This window comes from Dermacentor albipictus, chromosome 6, assembly GCF_038994185.2.
Source record: "Dermacentor albipictus isolate Rhodes 1998 colony chromosome 6, USDA_Dalb.pri_finalv2, whole genome shotgun sequence".
NCBI classification, from domain to species: domain Eukaryota; kingdom Metazoa; phylum Arthropoda; class Arachnida; order Ixodida; family Ixodidae; genus Dermacentor; species Dermacentor albipictus.
In genome coordinates, this window is record NC_091826.1 from 139568652 (window position 1) to 139592081 (window position 23430).

Sequence of the window (23430 nt, forward strand, 5' to 3'; positions counted from 1 at the left end):
ACTGCGATGTGCGGATTGTGTTGTAGCAAGTTAATTTCTAGGGAATCTATCTTGTTCACCACGCTACGAGCATTGAAATTCACGATACGCAGACATTTATCCTTGGCTGAAACTGACTTTCTGTGGATGGCAAGTTCGAAGATATCTAAACACGAAAGTTCTGAAACATTGTCTGGATAATCGGCGACTCTTGTGCCTATTTCTGCGCTTGCGCGTTACGACGGGTTGTTGGGTGGTATGGTTTTTCTGCATCGTTTTTTACGACAGGAATTCTTTCATTTATTTCCTCGCTCCAAATATAAGCTGTCCTATTGATGTATAATTTGTCAAAAGCTAAGGAAACTTTATCACCCTTCTCGCGGTTTTCTTTCACACTTGCCCACAGCTTCCTCCTAACTTCTCGAACTTTTCGCGAATAGTCTTCACTTATTGATATAGTACTGTTCTTCAGCTTGTGGCATTGTTTAAAAATTAACGCTTTGTCTCTTGTATCGAACAATCTCAGGATGACAGATCGTTTCTTATTTGTGGACGGACGACCTAATCTATGTATTCGTTCAATAGCTAACGGGTTCGGTTTGAGAAGTTTTTGGAAGATACCTTTATTTACGGCTGCTCCCAATGATTCGCCGTTTTCACTCTCTGGTTCTGTTAAGCCAAAAATAATCAAATTAGGTCTTCTACTGTGGTTCTCCAATTCATCTATTTTCTTTTCAAGGGTCAGAACAACTTTGTTAATATGTGAAAGCCGATTTTGGCATAAAGTGACCTTATCTTCAAGTTTCGATAAAGCGTCGACCTTTCTTTCAATATCTACCAGGCGGTTTTCTTTGATATCCTTAATATCCGCTGCAATTTTTTTAAGTTGTTTCAAGATTTCAGAAACTTCGGGCCCGGGGTTAGTTTCAATGTCCTCTCCTAAAAGCAGTAACTTCCGGAGGCAAAAAACATCAAGCAAGCAACACAACCATGGGCACGGCAGCACTAGTAGAAACGGATCACTTGAACGGTAACACTTGCCGTAATCCTTTCTCACCTGCACAAAAAACAGCAGAGGGTTTAACCGCATTCTTTCGGTTCCACCGTGCCCAGTGGTCGCATATTCCAGTGGGTGGCCCTTTATACTGGTTCCGCACGGTGTCGCCACTTGCAGAAGCTGCGTGGCGCCCTCTGTGCTTGCTGTCATTGTATGATGAGGTGGTCTGATGGGTGACAACAGAAGCTGATCAGCAGGTTGATGGCAGATGAGATCGCCGTGCTCGTACGTAGCCGCCGTGACCACGTTGTGCTCCAGGCAGTATGCAGTGCGCAGGAGGCAGAACTGCACAAAGAACAGCAGAGGGTTTAACCGCATTCTTTCGGTGCCACCATGCCCAGTGGTCGCGTATTCCAATGGGTGGCCCTTTATACTGGTTCCGCATGGCGTCGCCTCTTGCAGAAGCTGCGTGGCGCCCTCTGTGCTTGCTGTCATTGTATGATGAGGTGGTCTGATGGGTGACAACAGAAGCTGATCAGCAGGTTGATGGCAGATGAGATCGCCGTGCTCGTACGTAGCCGCCGTGACCACGTTGTGCTCCAGGCAGTATGCAGTGCGCAGGAGGCAGAACTGCACAAAGAACAGCAGAGGGTTTAACCGCATTCTTTCGGTGCCACCATGCCCAGTGGTCGCGTATTCCAATGGGTGGCCCTTTATACTGGTTCCGCACGGTGTCGCCACTTGTAGAAGCTGCGTGGTGCCCTCTGTGCTTGCTGTCATTGTATGATGAGGTGGTCTGATGGGTGACAACAGAAGCTGATCAGCAGGTTGATGGCACATGAGATCGCCGTGCTCGTACGTAGCCGCCGTGACCACGTTGTGCTCCAGGCAGTATGCAGTGCGCAGGAGGCAGAACTGCACAAAGAACAGCAGAGTGTTTAACCGCATTCTTTCAGTGCCACCAACCATGCCCAGTCCATCTTGTAAATCGAAAAAGTTTGACTAGTGAAAGAAAAATATTTTCCCAACGCTTTTGAAAAAATTCGTATTATTGATCTCGGTCTGTGGTTGGACACATTATTTTTATTACCTCCCTTAAATATTATTGTTATCCTACTTTTCATCATATTGTCAGGGAATACTCCCACCTCAATTATTATATTTAATATCAGGACTTATGATATCTAGGATATAATCTGAATATTATCAATCTCTTGTGCTCTGCTGTATATAGGTTCATGAAGGTAGTCCAAATTTCTTGTTGTTCATTGGTTGGCGCAAGGAAAATACTATCTGCGGAATGGTTTGTTGATATAACCGTTACCGGACTGTCGACTGTGTGTTGTCGCACCTGTATACGTTCATTTACAAAGTGGCTGTTGAAGTGATCCGCGAGCACTTTGCCGGTTAGTTCAACATCTTTAATGACAATCTTTTCTGATACAACGTTTTGCTTTGCTGTGAATTAAGGTTACGTTTACACTTATCGTAATGCTCATATATTATAACAATAAAATGGAACAGCAAGTTCAAGAAAAATACTTGCATCTCAGTGTAATATATATTGAATGCAATGTTTCAGAAATTATTAATTTATATACAGAGCTTGAATTAGTAAAGGCAAGGCGCAGAAGACCTGGACTCAAGAAGAACACAAACGACTGGACCGGCGCCACTCACAAATAAGTTTATTTCCGCAACAAGTCTGCCATGTAGGCCAATCAATCCAAATCACACACGAAACTTTAGAAGTAAAATACAGCAATCTAATGAGCACTCAGGAATCATGTCTGGCACAAAACATCAAATGAGAAAACAAGAACCACACGTGGAGCAGCACAGGAAGCAATTTATCGAGCATAGTCTTTTCGAAGCTAACAGGGTGAAAAATTTAGACATAAAAAAGTACCGTATATGCTTTACTATCAAACTATCCACAACATAACATATTTCAATCGCCTAAGGCCCAGTCTTGTTATTTCTCGTTTTTTCTCCCCGTTGGCTTGGAAAAGACTATACTCGATGAATTGCTTCCTTGCTGCTCCATGTGTGGTTCTTCTGCTTCAAACTGCTGCTTCCATCATTGCATTGGTTTCAATATTTGTGATTACAGAGTCAAGACAAGAAGGTAATGTGATGCACATTGGTGTGTTAGTTACGTTCATAAACCCAGTAGAGCAAATTATATTCATTAGCTGTTCCGGTTCCCAACGTATCTATAAGTTAAAGTCTCCACCTCAGGTGACTCTCAAACCGTTAGACGAAAGGTAGTTCAAGAAGTGCTCAAAGAAGTTAATCAAGCAGACAGTATTTCTCTCAGGTGGCCATTATATCACGGATATTATTTCTGAATTGGTGTCAAGCTTTCGTAATCATGAGTGGTTACACAGAACTCTGAGACCAGGTCACATTTATGGCTTCTATTGATGTAGGCGCCAACACCACCACTGCACCTGTTTGGCCAATTCAAGAAGTAGGCTTTATAGCCGTCAAAATGCATCCGATTGCTAGTGTTGTGGTACCTAGTCTCTGTCAACATAACAACTTGAAATTTGAATTTAAATTCATTAAGAAAGTAATTTATAGTAAGATGCAACACCTATGTAAGGGTTGTAAGGGAAAAGTACTTCAGGCAGACATGTTGTGTTGTACTATTATTCCAAAAGCTGCCCAGTGTCACCAGTCTAGTCACCTCCACAACTTCAGTGGCACATATGGGGCACTGGCTCCTGCTATTCATAACACCCTTTTGTTTTGTTTTACGAGTCCATCCTGTTTGGAGGATAAACTTGTCTTCCAGATCAGATGTAGGCCAGGGCTGGCAGAGAGCTTCTGGGGCTGCAGGGTGCATGTGCCGGCTTAAATCTCGTCCGTGTTAGGTCTTCCACATTCCTTTGAGAAGAAGGTTCCGGGTCCATGGGACTCAGGTGTGCGGCTCCTAGGTGGTTCCTGCGATATCAGCCTCTGTCAGTACCCTCAACAATGAATGAACGTGGCTGTTCACTAAACGACATGATATTTCCCAATTTCCATTCATTGTTCAATCTGAACCAGACCAGGTTCAAGTGGTTTCAAGGGTGACGTATGCCAAGCAGTGCCATCACTGGATCAACAACATATGAAGCATGACCATGCAACTGTGGATTGCGCTGATAACTGATCCCTTTTTTTGTGTGTGTGTGTATTTTACAGCAAAGCTGTAAATGGGTAGCTGATTCGTCTATCCATCCATCGGTCGCCTGTACGCCGCAAACTCCTCCGGCGCAACTCCATTCGCATGCACACAAAAAAAGAAAGAGAAAGAGAGCCGTGTGATTAGCCAACACCACCTAGATCAACCACCGGCCCTGGCATATGGCATTTTTAGACCAACTTTAATACTCAAATTAAAATATATGTTTATCAGCCTCCATGCTTTCTGAATCCTTTTACTTGCAAGCAGTATGTTGTTTTTACAATTTGAAATATGCCCCAATAAACGACATAGTATATAAAAATATTTATGGCTTATAAGGCTGCCTGCTAGGAGTGCTTTGCTCTTTAGACCAAGGAGACTTAGCTTGTTTGTTGTACGTGCTTGTAGACATTTTGCCAGAAGATGTGCAGTAAAGGCTGGTTGCAATTCATTGTGCATTATCAATTTTCACATGCATACAGTGTTCTGTGACAAAGGCAGGTTGTTCCATTCCTTTAAATTTGAGTTTGTCAGCTACTTTCAAAACATTGTTAAGTGCTGTTTCAACTGCACTCTTGTGTCCTCGTTGGACCTGGAACTCTTCTGGAGACTCCCCCGTGCAGCATCTTCAGCTTGTATAGAGGGCCAGTAGCATAAACGAGGCGCAACTGATGGCGATGCAGGTTTGCGTAGTTGTGTCGACAGCTAGGCACACTGCAAGTATCTCACCTAGCACTTAGCAAGGCTTGTGCAGTCCTTGTGCCGGGCGAGCTGTTGTGTCAATTTGAGCAAGTACACTTTGTCACACTCACAGGATATAACACAGGAAGGCCATTTGTAAAATGCACTTACTTCAATAGAAGTGCTTCACAAATAAACACTCATGACAAATCATGAAGCAGGAGTTGTGGGATGGTCACAGCTTTAAATGAAGGGTAAGTTGTGCCACTGTCCTTACTGCTGTTTCAGAGCGCGGGCGACGTCAGAGGGCGGCGGACCAGCGACGGAGGCCTGCTGTTCCAAGGCAGCCACTGGCGGATCACTCGCCCCCCAATGGAGGAGGCCTGGGTGAGCCATGCACCCTGCATGCATTGCAGTAATTGCTGCCACTGCAAAGGTTGTGTCCAAACTAGGAATTTACTTTCAAGTGACCTCTACCATGTGCACAAGCTAAAGACTGGCACACGGTGCTTTTCCAGTTTGTGCATAGTTTTATATTTCAAGATAGATTGGCTAACCCTTTGAGCATCACATGCGCTCTCCCAGGGCCACATTGTTGTTTATTGCAGATTTAAATTCTTCAGGACAGTTTGTTTTGAGAAAAACCAAGCAAAGAATTTTTTAGGTGCCAATAAAGCAACGTAAATTTTAAAGTGTGCAGTTTATTGTTGAATACATGAAAATACTAGCACAATTGGTTTTTTTTGTTTTTTTTTACAGATGTAATAGAATTCACGGGACTTAGTTTTATGTTCTATGTAGGTTTGACACCACTAGCACCAATACTTCGAAACATTAAATTTCATTTTTTATATTTATGTATTGTGCCGGGGGTGTGGACTCGGCAAAGACAGCTGCAGTGGCCTCCAACCCACGCCTCAACCAATACAAAGTGCCAGAAGAATGAAAACTGAAGTTAATCGTTAGAGAATAAGGCAGTACATGTGGCCATAGCAAGGCATGCCATGTGAGCACCTGCAAGTATGCTCAGATGCGTGGGAAACACAAAGTAAGTGAAAAACTTGCAGTAGCAACTGTTAGATCGTTAGACATGGTTCCATCGGTTTTCATGCCTCTCTAAAAAAATCAACACGCACGCAGCAGCATCGCCAGTTTGCAACTGCCTGTCTGTAAACAAAGTAATCTGTGGTAAATCCACGGTAACGAACGCTGAGTAGCAAAATCGACATCACATTCCCAATGCCCGTAACTAGAAACAACATGCGCTCGAATGCTGATTACGAAGTGCCCAAGCGGAGGCATGAGCATGCAGCAGCAAACTAGGTGAAGCAGGAATTACTCCCAAATTACCACGTTACCAGCCATGATAGAGCGAAGCAAAAAAATCAGTTTTGGCAGAAAGCAAGGGGTGGCAGTACAATAAGAATTTTTTCTGGAAGTCACGAAAGGTGGCGGCACTTCCAGTACAATGCTAGGTAATGTTTTGTTCCTAAAGGCATGGTTTAGTCAAATGTTTCGTCACCACCATATATGTGCAGCACTGCACAAAGGTGTCATTCAAACACTACCCACACAAACAGTAAACAGGGTGCACGCACACGCACACCAAATACCAAGCCAAAGCAAAGTTTATGATTAAAAAATGAAATAGAAGCCTCTCGTTGGAAAGCAAGAAACAATTCATGGCACTGTGGAAATGGCAGATAATGTGCATGTATGAACAACATGGTAGGTTGCATGCTTGCAGGAAACTTAAATAGTGTACTCAAGTTGCTCTAACTTAGAGGGACACTAAAAGTATTTAATCTGTGCTTGTGAATTGCCCGTATCATCAAGATGAGGAAGGTAAGTGAGAAATTTCCAAAAATGATATACAGGTGGTGACTCTCACCTGCTCGCACCTTAACGAAGCCATGACATCAAGGATTTTGACAACACCTGCCCAGTCAAATTTTTGTCGGTAAAAATGCATGGCATGTTACTTTCAAAGAGACTGAGCTCTGCAGATTTCGAAGGAAACTCTTCCTGGGCCGCATACTACATGAATGTGCTTTAAAGTCTATGAAGTCACGCTGATGTACTGGCATTGAAAAAGCGTATATATCAACCTTCATTTGCTCTTCTAATATTCAACCTATAGCTGCAAAATAAATAAAGTACTGTTTCACCTGAATACTTTATTGATGTAACCTGCTTTAATGTTCCTTCTTAGTGCCCCTTTAATTACTTCTGTGAGCACCTTGGTAACTTGCAAATATTTTTCAGAGTCGGTAACTAGTACTCTAACTTAATCATCTTTTAGCAGTCACTTGTACTGATTAGACAAGTTACTTATAAGTGACTTGCAGGATCATGACAAGTGAGCTATGTTTGCGGTCTAGCCATATGCGTTCCCAATCACAAAAAGTGCTCTAGAGACCCACAAGAAATTGGATGCCCGGGGAAGACGTTATAAAGAAGCTTAAAGTAAATGAGTAGCGAAACTGTTTGGGTTTGCCGGTTTTGCATCATTTTGTCTAAAGGCTAGCATCTATATCCACTCTGCAAGTACAGTCGAAGCAGTTAAGGACTACGTATTGTACTATTGAGGGCATCATGTGTAGGCAGAACACATGTTTTTAGTTTAGATTGTAAAATACAAGAGTGGTGGAAAGTGGTCACACAGAATGTGCACATGCTTGACCATCACACTTATCCGTACAAGTGTACCACCATAAAATAGCTAGAGTTCAAATTCCATATCTTTCTCATTCCCCTTTTTGCACTAGTGTTTGTTCAACGCATAACTCCTACTATGGTCACTAGCCATGCTTAGCGACATCGGGGTCCTTTTTATCTGGTCATGAAACTTCCGCATAGTGCTATGGGAGAGCTTCACGTAGTGGCCGTAGTGGACACATTGTGGAACTGGCATAAGTGGACTGGAGCTGAACAGATGCGTATCTTTTTTGTACATACGCTCGCTGTTGCACAAGGGTCGACTGCCTGTATCGGAGGGTGAATATTGTCAACGTGCCATGTAGATCACCATTCTGTTTCTGTACAGTGTTCAGAAACTTGAATGCAAACAATTTCAAGACAACTACAATGCTTTGTTTCATTTCCCAGTTCAACTGCATTTGCAACAGCAGCTTAATTCATAATTCAAATTGTGCATTTGGACTGGTCCATCATTAGAAACCGAGTACAAAGCCAGTTCACGTCCCACTTTTAAGTAATTGCACATAAAAGAACTGCATTTCGAAGTAACGGAGCTTATGAACTGGTCAAATAGCCAAACAAATAGGTAATTACTAAACTAACAAAGCTAACAAATTTATTAATAAACTAATTACCAACTACTTGTTAATTAATAAACTATTTATTAAACTAATAACTAACTACATTAACTAACTAAACTCAGGAATAAGTAACATAACAAATTTCAGTAACAAAACCAACTCAACCAATAAAGTAAATATATAATAATTATTAAGTAATACACTACTAAACTTACTAAATAAATAAGGTAACTAACGAAACTAATTAACCAATCAAACTAAGAAAGCTAACTAACTGGTTAACTAAGTTGTCTAACTGAAATAACAAAATATTCACTAATAACTAAGCAAATATAATTATCTTACTAACTAATCAATTAAATCCACACAACTAACTAACGAAATATAACTGTCTTGTCCAACTAACTAACTTCACAAAGTGCAAATAGAGACAGCCGAATGAAACAGTTTGTGCTACTAAACAGAAGGCTACTGGGGGGCTGGGGGTGACGTCAATCATAAAACGGTGCCGTGTGTAATTTAAGCACAAATTCATTGCACATGAAATTATTTTGCCAAAAGCCCCATTGCATGTTCACGCTACAAACATGCTGAAATAAACGTGGGAGAGGTGCTTGTGAAATATTTGCATTATTGTGCTGTCCGACTATCTGGCTTGGCAGATTTTTCACCTTCTACTTACGCCAGCACTTCTGGTGCCACCTTCTGTCCCTATATGAAACTTTCTGGGAAGTTTCGTGATCAGAATGAAAAGAGTATTGAAGGACCTTGGCAACATCCTAGGAGAGGAAGACGCTTCCAGGACTTGGTTCGAGAATCGAGAAACCACCTTCACAACGTGGGACCTATTTTGCCACGACTTCCTACCGACCTTCACGAGCATCATGTGCAAAGAGTGAGCGCAAGCTCTGCTGGAAACCCGAGGGCAACTACCCAATGAGACCATCGCGATCTTCACAGAAGAGATGACTTGTCTCTTCGGACACGTCAACCCAGAAATGTTCGAGGAGAAAAAAGTCAGTTTTCTGATCCGCAGCGTAAAGCAAGAACTTTACACCGGACTGATCCGCAACCTCTCGAAGACCGTAGCTGAGTTTTTGACAGAGGCAACGATGACTGGGAAGACGCTGGAAATGTGCATCTGCCAATACAACCGCCAAGTGCTTCCTCTGAAGAGCGAAATTCAAGCACTAGGCTCTGACAAGCTTCGAGAGACCATTAGAACCGTCACATGCAAAGAACAGCGCAGGATGTTCTCTTCGATGAAGACTCAAGTAGCATCCACTGTTGACATTATCTGAGTGGAGATTCAGCAGTCACTCGGAGACGCCGAATTGCCATGGTTTCATTCGGAAGCGATGACTTACGCCACCATAGCGCGCTGTCTCGCTCCCCCTCCGCGCCTGTGCCAGGGCCCGGTAACACTGCAGTTCACTCATTCGCCGCTACAGCTGCCAGCTCGCCCTCCTGTCGCCCAGCGCAACTACCCAAGAAAGACGGATATACGGTGTGCTCCAGACCACCGCCCGCTCCGCCACCACTGCGTAGAAGCGGGCCACATCCACCGCTGGTGCCCATACTGCGACTTGGGACTGCGAGGCTTCGCCATCAACGCACCGCGTCCACAGCTTGGCGAACGGCTTCGTGATATTGCTGACCACATTGCTGCAACACATATCCAGAAAACTAAAAGCAGCTACTGATAGATGTGCGGTTGCTGTACATCGAAATACCAAAGTTTCTCTGCTGCCGCCACCGCTGCTTCAAGATATATATCGACGACGTTGAAACGGCAGATTGCCATCCCCACGAAGCTTCAAAACTAATGATACTGCGACAAAAGAGTACCTGAGGACAAGGCACACCAGCTACAGAACAATGCGATGCAGCCATGATGCGACACCACAACCCAATTACAATGCAAGACGAAGAATCACCGACCTCAATGTGCTTCTCAACGGCCACACCGTCACCGCTCTAGCAGACACAAGAGCTGACTACTTCGTTATCAGTGAACACTTCACTGCCAAGCTGAAAAAATTGAAGACTACATGGGACAGCCCTCATATGCAGGCAGCTGGAGGACACCTTATAACGCCAACTGAAAACTGCACAGCAAAAGTTACAGTACATGAGCGGACTTAGACTGTGACCTTCGTTATCCTTCAAGAGTGCCCACGCACCGTGATTCTCGGCATGGACTTTCTGAATCAACACGGCACAGTCATTTATCTAAAGTCGAATTCAATAATGCTGCCCACAGACCAAGTGATACCACTGGAGAGGACTTCCAGTCAGCATGCCTTGAGAGCACTTGAAAAACCAAGTCAGCATCCCACTTTGCTCCAGCACTGTCATTTCCGTCGGCATCAAAACAGCCGCCGATGTAGAAGTCGTCAACGAGGGTCACCAACGTCTACTGCTCGATCACTAAATTTTTGTCGCTAAAGGGATAGCTCGAATGCATGGAGGAAAAGCAAAAATGATGCTGACAAACTTCATCCAGGAGTTCAAGCACCTCAACAAGGGCACAACGATCGCATACATTAAGGAAATTGTTGAAACCAGCAATTCGTTTATCCTCTCGGGTCCTGTCGGACCTACCTCGGTGGTCAATGTTCGGGAACCAGTCTTCAACATAAATCCAAGTCTTCCCGTGAGAAAGCAAGCTTAAAGGTTTGCCCCTATGGTACAAAGGCTGGTTTTCGACGTCATTGTGTATTTGACAAAGACCAGTCATGAGATCGCATAATAACCAAAGAATCCACTCTACCACTCTGGGTTCTTACAGAGTTTCAACGCGAAAATGTGAAGCTATAACGCAACAAGTCTATGAAACGCTGCACATATTTTTTTTTGTTTTCATTTATTTACAAAATACTGCAGGCCCAAGCTAGGGCCCTTGCAGGAGGGGTATCAAAAAGGTTTATGCAAGCACTGGTAAAAACATCAAACAGAAATCATCACAGATCATAAAGAGAGGGAAAAAACATGGCACATTAATGAGCACCTTATGGCCATGAAAACAATTATAAACATGGCAACTTTACGAAAAACAGTCCTTTGTAAGAAAAAAAAAACAGAAGAAAAGCGCTTCACATTATGACGTTAATGCATTGAATGAGTCACTGTTCTGAAGCATGCATAGCGGCAAAGCATTATAGTCTGTAATCGTTCGTGGAAAAAATGAAAACTTGAATTTGTTAGTACGTGTTCTAAATGGTGTTATCGATTCAGCATGATGATTTCGAGTCAGTCGTGGCATCAGAGGTTGGATGTGCGGAGCAGGGTCTAATGCGAGATGGTTGTTTTTCAGGTGAAAAAGAAACGTTAATCTCAGAATTTTTTGACGTAGCTTAAGTTCCTGGATATTATTTTGTTGCATCATGAAGGTTGGGGAGTCTGTCATGCAGTATCGAGAAAAGATCAACCGAATGGATTTATGTAAAATCATTTCTAGAGCATCAATGTTTTTCTTAGTGTGTGGGTCCCAAATAATACATGCGTTAATACATGCGTTAAATAATACGTGCATTATCCAGCCATTGAAAAGCCCGTGGGCATCTCCTACACGGCCGTGCAAGAAACAACGCAGATCATGCCATTCAATCTGGTTCAAGATTTCCATTCAAGGAAATCTCAATGTCGCTGCCCATCTACAATGTGCCGAAGAAGCACGACAGCTCGTCTGCCTGCGCATCAAGAATCAGCAGATGGCCGACAGCCAGCACTACAATCTTCAACAAGGATACGTGGAGTACCAGCCCGGTGTTTGGGTTTGGACCCCAATACGCCGACGAGGTCTTAGTGAGAAACCTCTGCGATGCTACTTCAGACCCTACAAGTTTATCCAATAAATTGGCACACTGGACCATGAGGTCGCACTAGACGACATTTCACTATCACTATCACGGCTGTGCTGCTCACGACCTGAAGTAATTCATGTTGTGCGACTTAAGCCATTGTACCAGCGCTGACAAACCTTGGGACTATGTTTATTTTTTATTTGCTAAGCGTGCTTTTGTTTTTTCACTGTCCTTTTATGTTTGTAGCATCGGGACGACGCTTTTTAAGAAGAGGGCATTGGCACATGTGCTTGCTTATTTTTCTCTGGTTACTGCTTTTTTACTAGCTAACAAAGGTTAAACCTAGCTGCGCCTGCATCTATGGAAGTTTCCCAAATGGTATTGATGGTTCTATCTGTTGTCTGTTGCCATCGAACCCTGTATAATCTGATTGTATGCACGACGCGAATTGTGTTGTACCTTTCGGAAGACATGCATGTGCCAGCGATTATTCTGGAACCTTTGCTGACTCGTGTGTGATAGCTGACGCGCTTGCCCCACAGATCAAATCTTCGCTGATCGCCGACTGTGTTTGCTGCTATTGCCATATTTTGAGTGTAACTTGCTTTTGTGGGCCCAGGTTTACCCAATAAGAAGTTAGTTTTGCCATTCACAGTTTTGCAACTGTTTTCTTCATCATCACTACAATGTGACGATATACCTTCTTTCGGTAGTCACAGTTGTCAAAAACGTGACGAGCAATTGCCAAGAGTGATAACGTGGGAGTGTGTTGCTTGCACTGGCAGAATGCACAAAAGGTAATGCCAAGGAGCTCAAAAAGCAGGATCTCGTAACTCGAAAGTTCTGTATTCTGAATGACTGAAAGCAGGCTTTGCACCCATGCATTTGTCTTTAATGCGAGTAGAAGGCATTCTGCGAGCATCTAGCATGGTCTCACTGAGAGCCTCTGTTGTGGCCATCTCTGTGTACATAGCATACCATCGCGTTGGCTGAGGCCAAGTTGTTTTGGAAACATGCAGTTGCCCATGTATTTGTGCTCTTAATGTGCAGGAAATAAGGCCCGGGAATGCGAGAATGCTTGGAATTCGGATGTTTTTGTAATATTTTATGTATGGTATCGTTTAGGATGAGTCGGGTATTTACTGCACCATGTACGCAAAAGAACTTTCTTTTGTTTGTAATGCTGCCCAATCACCACTTTTGCATGTTTCGCCTCTACACGTAGTATTCCTATAACGTCTAAATACCAAAATGACACATGCTCGAAGTGAACCTGAGGTTATCCTTGGCACACTAGACAACTGCCACAGTTGATGGGATTTCCAGGACAGCCATTGGCCGGGGGAACCCCAAGGAAACATTCAGGCTCCTACTTTATTTCTAAGCTTAAAATTTCCTAGGTACCAGCAAAAACCACAGGAAATATTTGGCTATTTGTAGACGACTGCATTCTTTATCAAAATATTATTTTGCATATTAGGGTAGAAGCTTGGGCGAGTTCATCATGGTTCATAACGGCAGTGTTTGCATAGCGCAGAAAAGTAGGAAAGGAAGGACAGAAACGAGTAAAATGCGCCAACTTCTGACTGATCTTTATTTGCGGACGAGCATAGTATTGTTACGGGGTTAAAAGCAGTCAGATGCGTATTTACAGAATATTTACAATAATTAAAGCCGCTGACAAGATGGTAGACAGCGCACGAAGAACAGAACATCGTCTTCTTCCGACGATGATTAAAACATCTTCTTCGTCACCATGTCACATGACCCCCAGCGGCTGAAGCACCGGCTCAGTGCTGGTTGGGAGGCGGGCGAGTGATGCAACTTACGATGCGCGACATGGACCATGTCGGAGCAATGCTGAGCCACGGTTGGCTCAAGAGGGGCGATTTCGTGCGTGACGTGAGTTACCTGACGCAAGGCATGGTAAGGGCCGGAGTAGCGTGAAAGCAACTTCTCCGAGAGGCCAACGCATCGCGATGGTGACCAAAGGAGAACCAGGGCGCCCGGTGTGAAGGCAGTACCAGGTGGTACTGCCACCATACCACCTTGCCATGGGGCACCTAAACCATGAATGTGTTTTACACACCACCAAATTCTGTGAGGCTCTATCTCACGTGCAGCATTTGTCGAATCAAATTTATCACTGAAAGCATAATATAAGAGGCTCAACAGGATCCAGTATTGTTGAATAAAAGTTTCTAGATGGACCTTGAGAACTTTGAATATTGGAGTGCCATTCTCAAGGATTTAAATATGTACTGTTGCACACCCAGTGATGGCATTTTTAGAATCATGGAAGCCAATCTCAAGAGCCATGCTTTTGTGCACTGCAAGTGCCAGAAGGAATCGTAGGTGCCGTAACATGACTTTGCCACCATAAATTTTACGCTACCTGTATGCTTCAGTTTAATCGAGTGTGCAAGAAATGCTAAATTACATTTTTGCCTTGGCTGTCACACTAACCAAAAGCCAAGAAAATCCTATCTCGACAGCAGCTTTGCATTGGAAGCCACCTTATGTTGTAGTGGCTTGTGGTAGTTGACTCGTTAAGCTTTTGTATGTGCATGTTTAAAAAGGTTTGCTTATTGTTGAAAACTGCCATTTTCGACCTGTCAAATTTAATGTTGTTTTAGTCCTTTAATATGCTTTGTCTTGGAAGTCTGTTAAACCCTTCATTTTTTTCCACACAAGCCTTGAAAACAAAATTTTGTGAGTTGTAGTCGGAGTTGTAGTGGCACTGCATGAAGAGAAAGAACCCTTATAATTGTGTTGTTGCAGGCCTGACCCGCTCCGGCTCAGAGGAGAGTGCACGCACTGAGTTGCTCCGCGGTGTGGAGCCCCTGGCCGGCTACACAGCTCCGCGGGCAACCGAAGATGCTTGGCGGCGGCCCTTCTCGTCCCCGCCCAGAGGACTCTTTGATGACGTCTGAGGCTGGAAGGGCATCATACATGTCCACGAGGTCAAAAACATTTTCATTTTTTTTTGTTTTATATGACGGGTTCCTTTAAAAATAGTATACCAAAACCACTGCAATTCAGCTAGCTAGAAGGTTGCACACACAGTGAGTGGGAACAGAAAGTTCCATCCCTCATTTGATTGAACACAACCCCTGTGTACTGCTGCAGCATGACAGCAGAGCATTGCATATTCTGCTTGCTTGCAAAAATCTGTCGTTCTGTTCAGATGCTTTTTTCTCATTATAATAACAATATCCAAAATCAGGAATGGGGCTGACAGATGGAATAGCACACTGTGGTGCAACAGTTATAAACAGGGATAAGGTGCCTTAAAAAGGCTGGCCAATGTTTCAATAGGAGAACCTACGCCTTTGACGAAGATAGGTCCTCCTATCGAAACGTTGGCCAGCCTTTCTGAGGCGCCTTATCCCTGTTTATAACCTTTATACTATAATAACGATAGTCACTTGTGCCAGCAGAAAGAACCTAGGCACAGTGTCATTGGCTATACAGACAGCATAGCTCAAGGATGCAAGATGTAAACTATGGCTATAACAGGATCTACCATTGGCTGGAGCTTAAGATTACAAAACCGCTCGCATAACATTTTTCTAACATGAATTGATTGGAATGTGTCCACTGGGACATAGTTGTCTTGCAAGCTCTTCATTGACAAGAAGCCATTGAGCTTGGCCCATGATCATCGTGGAATGCTTCATCATTCCTTGCACATCTCAACTGCACCAAATAAGTTCCAGTGTGAGCACCTCCTTCGTGTCATGAACGCCAGAGCAACGCATGACTTGACTGATCCTGACTGAGGAGCATAGATGCAGTGCTGTGATGCATATTATTTGTTGCTAATGAACATTGGCTGTTCTCTTTATGCACTGTCAATTGACTCAACTTTCTTTGTGAAAATTTGAATGTCTGTAGTAGCAATTTTGCTGTTGTGGTCTTACACCCAGCATGTTTGTGTGAATGGGACATGGCAGTGAATATATAATTATGCCACATGTGTTGATTCTCACATGCTGTCCTTACGAGTTAAAGATCCGAGCATTTGGGAGGTTCTTTGTCTTGTCGACAGCCTTCTCAATAGCTCTTTTAAAGAATTGTGGTAGCTGTGGAATCTCTGTAGATAACACATTTACATACCACTGCTCCGTGACTACACATTGCCTCCATGACTGCTGGTACCTCTATAAAATCAAGTGCTGTGCGCATTTATAATTAATGCGCACAGCATAATCTATGAATGTCATATTGAAGCACTGCTTATGTTCCACTGATTTATTATTATTAGTCCTTTGGATTCTGAAGTGACCCTGTTCAGTCAATCAGGAGTCACTAGGTGAATGCCATTAGTACAGTGCGCATCAGGGTCGAAAGGATTGACTCGGCTTTCAGCTTACCACTTCTATTGCAGCCAAGCTGTGCTCACTGGCTTGAAATGTTTTTTTGGGGGGCAATTCATGGGGTGTGTTCCAATTCTGGCCAGCATCGGCAGCAGTCTATGTAGACAGCTAAGGAGGCAGCCGAGACAGTTTTGAGGCAGTGTATGGAACGTGTTTCTAGCTGTCTGAAAGATGTACGAAAGACGCTTCTGCGACTTGAAACCGCTTCATGTCGACAAAAAAAATTTGAAAAAAGCACACATTATTTCTGTATTTTAAGTCTTTGCACCTGCAAACCTATGAAAAACATGATGTAGCTTACATTAAGGGCGCAGGATAGCGTGCCCACATTTTCTTGCGTGCAGACAACCTTCCTGTCGGCTTTCAAGGCGTCCTGCTCAGCCGCCATCTTGTTTTGACAGGAAAGTAGCCTTCAGTGTTTTTGACTTCGATGCTGTCTTCGCGAAGCTGTCTACTTTGACGTCTTCATGAGAACTCCAACGAGATTTAAAATGGCCACTTTCCACTTAGCCGTGTACTTTGCTGTCTACGGTGAGTATTGGAACACAGCCATAGAGCAAAAAGCACCTCTAATAAGGAAAGCAACTGTAATGGCAAACTTGTGTCAATAATCAGATGGTATAGCTTGAGTTGTTGCTTGTCAGTAATTGACATATCCGTAGGTGTACAAGCATGAAAAAAAAAAAATGCCTATAGCTGACGGTTGAGTTATCTTATCTATGTAATATCATAAGCAATATGAGCAGGAACACAGGAGCACGTGTAAGATAGTCTCGAACCTTGCTATGGGAAATACTTGGCAGCTGGCATTGGAAAAATGTGGAAAGGGGGGACGCTGTTCTAATAACTGCTGCCATTCCCACCATGGGTCTGTTTATACAAAGTGCGAACTTCACATCGCCAGCGCACATTGATAGATGTTTGATATTGCAGTTACTGGTAACTGTGCACTGAAGCATGGACAAAGATAGCACTGTTTCAAGGTGTGAGCATTCTAGGGCTACATCTTTCGGAAATGTGCCTGTAACGCGTGACACGATGCACCCGATAGGTATACATGGGGTCGTATCGGGTTATATGTGATGATGCCTCATGACTACGTGTTACTGAGATTTATGATTATGCAGGTGCGGTGGGTATCGTGTACTTATGCATTGCCGTCGGGGAAGAAGGCAGCCAGGCACTTGAGGTAGCGAACAAAGAACGGAATGGTGTTTATTACATGGAGTATGACTGCATACTATCGGTGTTTCCCAGCTAAGAGAGTAGGAGGCTAGGTCTTGCAGGTCTTTATATAGCGCTCGACAGGTGGCATAGTGAGTGGCCACAGTTTCTCAATGAAGCTTTCAGAATACTCTTGGAGCAGCTAAACATGACACATTTCCACCCTTTTTGTGGAGAGAACAACACAGTCTTTGCACTTAGTCCCACTGGTGCCTCTGTGGAAGCAGTTGCGTTGCGGATATCATCGCACTTCTTGATGCCTGTAAGGCATCGCCGGCTCTGCTGGTGCAGCCAATGCCTGCACTGAGTCCTCTTCCCCACTGTTGAGGCATCTCTTGACAGCTGGAGGTGTCAAGGGCAGCAGATTCATCCGGATGGTAGGCAACCTTGGTGTCTGATTCGCAAGGAAGCAGCCGATTGCGGTGCCTTTGCCATCTGAAAGATCCTCATGATATACGCTCCTGACAGTGGAGTTTCCCGGCGACGGCCGTGCCACCTGTAGCGTTGAAAGCGCAACTCTGGTACTGATACTACTTCAGTCGACGGCGTAGTGGCGCACGTGTTGTTGTTATGACCGCGTGTGATTTGAAACTTCTGAACCACGTGCGCCACCGCCCTGCGGGTAAACGTTCTCATACCGCTGTTTTACGATGACAAATGTGCAAGACATCGAAAACTGCCCAGGAAAAAATAGCGTGGGGACGGCGGTACTGCTGCGTCAAAGGCTGTAACAGCCGTGCAGGGCTGCCTGCTCTCCGACTCCAGATTTCCTGGCCGGCCGTGGTTTTGTGCTCGCACTTCCTTCCTGGAGGATCGTACTAGAAAGCATTGTAGTCAGTAGACTGAAGTTTTTGGTCAAGAAAGAGTCTTGCCGAGCAGCCGACTCACATATTTTTGAAAATTCTCCATATCTTTTAGAGCTATTTATTTTGCTGTGTACGAGGCATACTGCGCGGTGGCTGCAGGTGTTCTGGCTTGCGTGAGTCGCTCAGCACTTCCCGCTGTGTGGCTCTGCTTGGGTTCAGATTGCCGGATACGGTCACCCGAGTCTTGGCGGCAGGAGCGGCCCAAGCTTGGTCGTGCCGGTGCCTCGGCAGTTGTAAACAAAGTACTGCGGTTGCTTGTCTAATAGCAGTCTAATAAAAATTTTCTGCAAGTTGTTTACAAGAGCCTTTTAGTAATTTTAAAGATATGGCGCCTATAATCCCTGGCTAATGAGGCTTTGCAAGCGTGTCAAAACAGCACCACGGAAGGACACGGCACGGGTCTACGGTAACTCAAAAGGTTGGATAAGAACACCTACGGTTTCATTAGTAGCAATTGCTACGAACGGGTGGATGTCTGATTTTCCCTTATTTAATTACTTATCTCCACCTTGCGGGTTTCCGCAGAACTATTACGTCTATTACTTTGCTTCGTGTTGTCGACAAATTCGACTTTGCCCTGCCATTTGCTAGCCGCCTGGTTAGCTCAGATGGTAGTTGCCCCGGAAAGGCGGTGGTCCCGGGTTCGAGTCCCGTACCAGGACGATTTTTTCTTCAACTTTGAGGCTTTTCTTTTGAGCAACCCGTTTAGGTTTCCTTTGTAGCACGAACGGGTGGATGTCTGATTTTCCCTTCTTTACCTGCCCCTAACGCTTAATAAGCTCAGCCATGCCTGCACACTCAATTGAGCTGCTTGATCACAGCGTAATGTGATAGTTGCGTGTACTCAGGCTACAGATATGCTGCAGTTGTGTTTGCCTTGGTGGAAGTGACACTTCTCATGATTCAGTTCTCATGAGATGACTAATAAAAAAATCGGGCCCCTCGGTTAACCCCCTTTCTTCTTGTTTACTTCGCCAGCACAGTCACACCGGCGACTTCTTTCACGCTGTGTACGTGCCCGGCAGCGTAGAACTTTTCCCCTTTACGACGAATGGCAGGGCGTATCCGACCGTCTAATTTTAAGATTGGTCTGAAACCTTACAGCAAAACTTGCGCCATTTCTTCGTTACAAAACAAGCATGAACAAGCAATCACATTGGCAGATCCGCGTGGGCAGCGTGAGTAGCGCGGTCTATCAGTCACGGCCGGTCTCTAGGAGAGCGAGCGCGCGCTCCCCTCGTGACCGGCCGTGCATCAGTGTCAGTTTTGACGGAAGGTGCCGCAAGAGGCGCTGACGATCGCTGCTCGGTCGCGCCGCCTGGGCAGTGTCAGGAGCGTATAGTGACATTCACATTGTAGGAAGCAGGTCCAGTCCTTCTCACTATGACACCCTGGACCCAATGTGGCGAGCCATGATAATTGTGAATGAGAGCAGAGTCACCAACAGCAAACGTACCTGCATGACTCAGTCATTGGGCAATCTGCGTAAATTGTTCTTGCAAAACCCTTCCCTCCACTGTAGGCTTGACCGCATCCAGGCATGTCCGGAGGTTTCTTCCAAAAAGCTGTGCTGCCGGTGTTTCCTTTCTTGCTGCACGAGGCATATTTTGGTATTGCAACAAGAAGCTTTGTAACGTGGTCTCCAGACGCTCGCTTGGTTGTCTTTTTTTGTAGAGCTGACTTCAATGACTGCTCGAAACGTTCTGCTAGACCGTTTGTGCTGGGGTAGTATGGAGCACAGGTCACGACTCTTGTTCTGAGATGCTTGAGGAAAGCTTGAAATTCACCGTTAACGAATTGTGGACCGTTGTCCATTACGACCGCCGTTCCAGGTACACCGAAACGAGCAAACAATTCTCTCAAGCACTGAATGGTTTTCTTCTCTGCCGAGGTTCATTCACAATGAAGACTTCAGGCCATTTTGAATGAGTGTCAACTGCCAGCTAAAACATTTTGTTGTGCATGCGACTAGCAAAATCCAAGTGAAGGTAGTGTTGGCCACGACCATGTGTGCAGCGGTGTAGTGCCCGGTGCCGAACATTGCTCCTGTCCAGCTTGACAACATTTGACGTGCTTTTCGAGGTCAGCATCGGTTGTTGGCCACCACACATAACTCCGTGCAAGTTCTTTGCTTTTGACAATTTCTGGGTGCCCCTTGCGTAGCTCTTCCATTAAGAGACCAGCAAACACTGGCACCATGGACAACATAGGGGTAATCACTCGTGCTTAATAAATGAAATAAAGAAACGATAAATTAAAGTAGATGAAAAAACAACTTGCCGCAGGTAGGAACCGAACCCACAACCTTCGCATTTCGCGCGCGATGCTCTACCAATTGAGCTACCGCGGCGCTGTTTCCCCATCCACTTTCTTGGGTATTTATGTGTCCTAGTAGAACCCTGGGAGTGCTAGCCAGCGCCACCACTCACGTACCTTGGCGGCAGACGTGGAATGTCCTTTTGCCGCAGGCTTCACGAGAATGTTATCTTTTTGGGTGAAGGCAACTGGTCAGGTAGCATGTGTAGGTAGCAACAGGTAGCATGTGTGGGTTTATTGACCAGTTGCCTTCACCCAAAAAGATCGCGTTCTCGTGATGCCTGCGGCAAAAGGACGTTCCACGTCTGCCGCCAAGGTACGTGAGTGATGGCGCTGGCTAACACTCCCACGGTTTTACTAGGACACATAAGTACCCAAGAAAGTGGATGGGGAAACAGCGCGCGAAATGCGAAGGTTGTGGGTTCGGTTCCCACCTGCAGCAAGTTGTTTTTTCATCCACTTTAATTTCCATTAATTTATTGTTTCTTTATTTCATTTATTAAACAAGAGTAATTTCCCCTATGGGAAATTTGGCTCAGCATTGTAAAATATGCAAGTGCAAACCCATGTTTCGTGATATCACGATTTTGAAAAAGGGTTGTGACACCACCGCCCGAGAGTTATCGGAAGCATTCTTCATTCAGTCATTGGGGTCACAGTGCATTAGTGTGCCTTCCTTAACCTTGTACAGCGCTGAATTTGGTTTATTGGATTCTGTCGCATGAGAGCACTCTTGTGATCGGATGTTGGTGGCTCCACCGCATGGTGCTCACTGCGCATGTTCCTGTAGTTTCAGCTGTCTATAAAGGAGTGACGCAATAAAATGATGTCAGTTGAGAGTAGCACCTTGTCCTGGTCATCTTTCTTGTGTCTGTTGTTTTGCGCTAAACAAAGTATTCATGAATTCGCACCAACTAGCCCGCCATCGCATTGTGTTCCCCTATGTTGTCCTTGGTGCCAGTGTTTGTTGGCTTCTTATGATATGACTAATAAAAATCGGGATCCTCGGTTAAACCCCTCTCTTCTCGTTTAATACATAATGAGGGTCTCGAATCTGGCAACATTGATGCCTTCAGGTAGCATGTGTGGGTTTATTTACCAGTTGCCTTCACCCAAAAAGATCGCGTTCTTGTGACGCCTGCGGCAAAAGGATGTTCCACGTCCGCCGCCAAGGTATGTGAGTGGTGGCGCTGGCTAACACTGCCAGGGTTCTACTAGGACACATAAATACTCAAGAAAGTGGATAGGGAAACAGTGCCGCGGTAGCTCAATTAGTAGAGCATCGCGCGTGAAATGCGAAGGTTGTGGGTTCGGTTCCCACCTGCGGCAAGTTGTTTTTTAATTCACTTTAATTTCCATTAATTTATCGTTTCTTTATTTCATTTATTAAGCACGAGTAATTTCCTTTATGTTGTCCTTGGTGCCAGTGTTTGTTGGCTTCTTATTATATGAATAATAAAAATCGGGACCCTCGGTTAACCTCCCCTCTTCTCGTTTCTTCCATTAAGAGTGCTTGTTGCCATTGAGGAACTAGTACAACATGCATGCCATACAATAAGTGGCCTTGGTGGATCGTTAGTTCTGCCTTTCTGTCCAGAAAGGGTTTCCATTGCCCATCCAGTATAGATGACGACTAACCGTTTCGAGTCCACTCCAAGACTTGGCTGAGTGTTGTATCCTTGTGTGTAGCACATGCAGTGTCAGCACTTATGACTGGCAGGGATTCAAGACGTAGGGTGTAGAATTGCTCACTGTTTTCTACTGACTGCTATTGCTGCATTTTAACCGGCAACCTTGAAAGACAGTCTGCCTCAGCATCGTCACTTGGCTTCTTGAAGAGCAGCAGATAACAATAAGCAGACAACGTAATGGCTCCACATTGTAGGTGAGCTGCTGCAATTGGGTGGAATTCCGATCTTTGGTCAGAAAATTCTTTGCAGCAGCTTGTGGTCTGTCACAAGCATGAAGCCTTGGCCATAGATGAACTGGTGAAATTTTTAAACTCCAAATACAAGTGCGAGACCTTCTTTCTCAAGCTGACTGCAGTTTTTCAAAGCTTCTGACAATGCACGGGACGCATACGCCTCTATCTTTACAGTTGGAACTGCCAGAACATGAGAGAGAACGGCGCCTACCCGGTATTTTGATGCGTCGCATGCCTTTTGCAACGATGTATCCGGGTTGTAGTGCGTCATAATCTGTGAACTTGTCATGGTAGCTTTGGTGGCATGAAGACTTTTGGCAGGCCTCATCCCTGCACCAAGGTACGCCTTGTTTCAGCAGCTTGTAGAAGGGGTGTGCAAGAGTGGACAACCTTTCCATAGTAGTTGACTATGCCCAAGGAGGACTGTAGCTACTGTTTGTTGTTTAGCTCAGGTGCTTCCATGAGCGCAGCCGTCTTCTCAGGTGAAGTTTGGATGCCGTTGGCGGAAGTGATGTGCCCAATGTAATGCAGTTTTTCTTAGATGAATGAACATTTGTCCCGCTGTATGCGGATACCATGTTCTGACAGGTGCTTCCGAATGGCCTCAAGGTTTTGAAAATGCTCGTCCTTCATTTTATCGGTGATAAAAAGATTATCCAGGTAGCACTCGATTCCTTTCAAACCCTTTAGCATCGTCTTCATGATGCACTGAAAAATACTGAGCACAAAAGACTCCAAATGCCAAGCAGTCGATGGTGTAGTGTTGTTTGTGAGTGTTGAACGTGAGGTATTTCTTGGAATC

At 44.7% G+C, this 23430-nt stretch overlaps 1 protein-coding gene and 1 non-coding gene across 9 annotated transcripts in view; both read left to right on the forward strand.

Annotated features, from left to right (window-relative positions):
- LOC135896110 (G-protein coupled receptor-associated protein LMBRD2B) overlaps window positions 1-23430 on the forward strand; it is a 390673-nt gene that overhangs the window by 345888 nt on the left and 21355 nt on the right. For all 8 annotated transcript variants that reach the window (XM_065424449.2, XM_065424452.1, XM_065424451.1 and 5 more), the window contains 2 exons: window positions 5121-5219; window positions 14701-14882. In XM_065424449.2, the coding sequence (XP_065280521.1) occupies window positions 5121-5219; window positions 14701-14852 (251 nt within the window). In that variant the 3' untranslated portion in view covers window positions 14853-14882. The remainder of the gene's footprint in view (window positions 1-5120; window positions 5220-14700; window positions 14883-23430) is intronic.
- TRNAS-UGA (transfer RNA serine (anticodon UGA)) lies at window positions 21961-22033 on the forward strand. Its single transcript has one exon. It is a non-coding gene; the product is annotated as a tRNA-Ser (tRNA).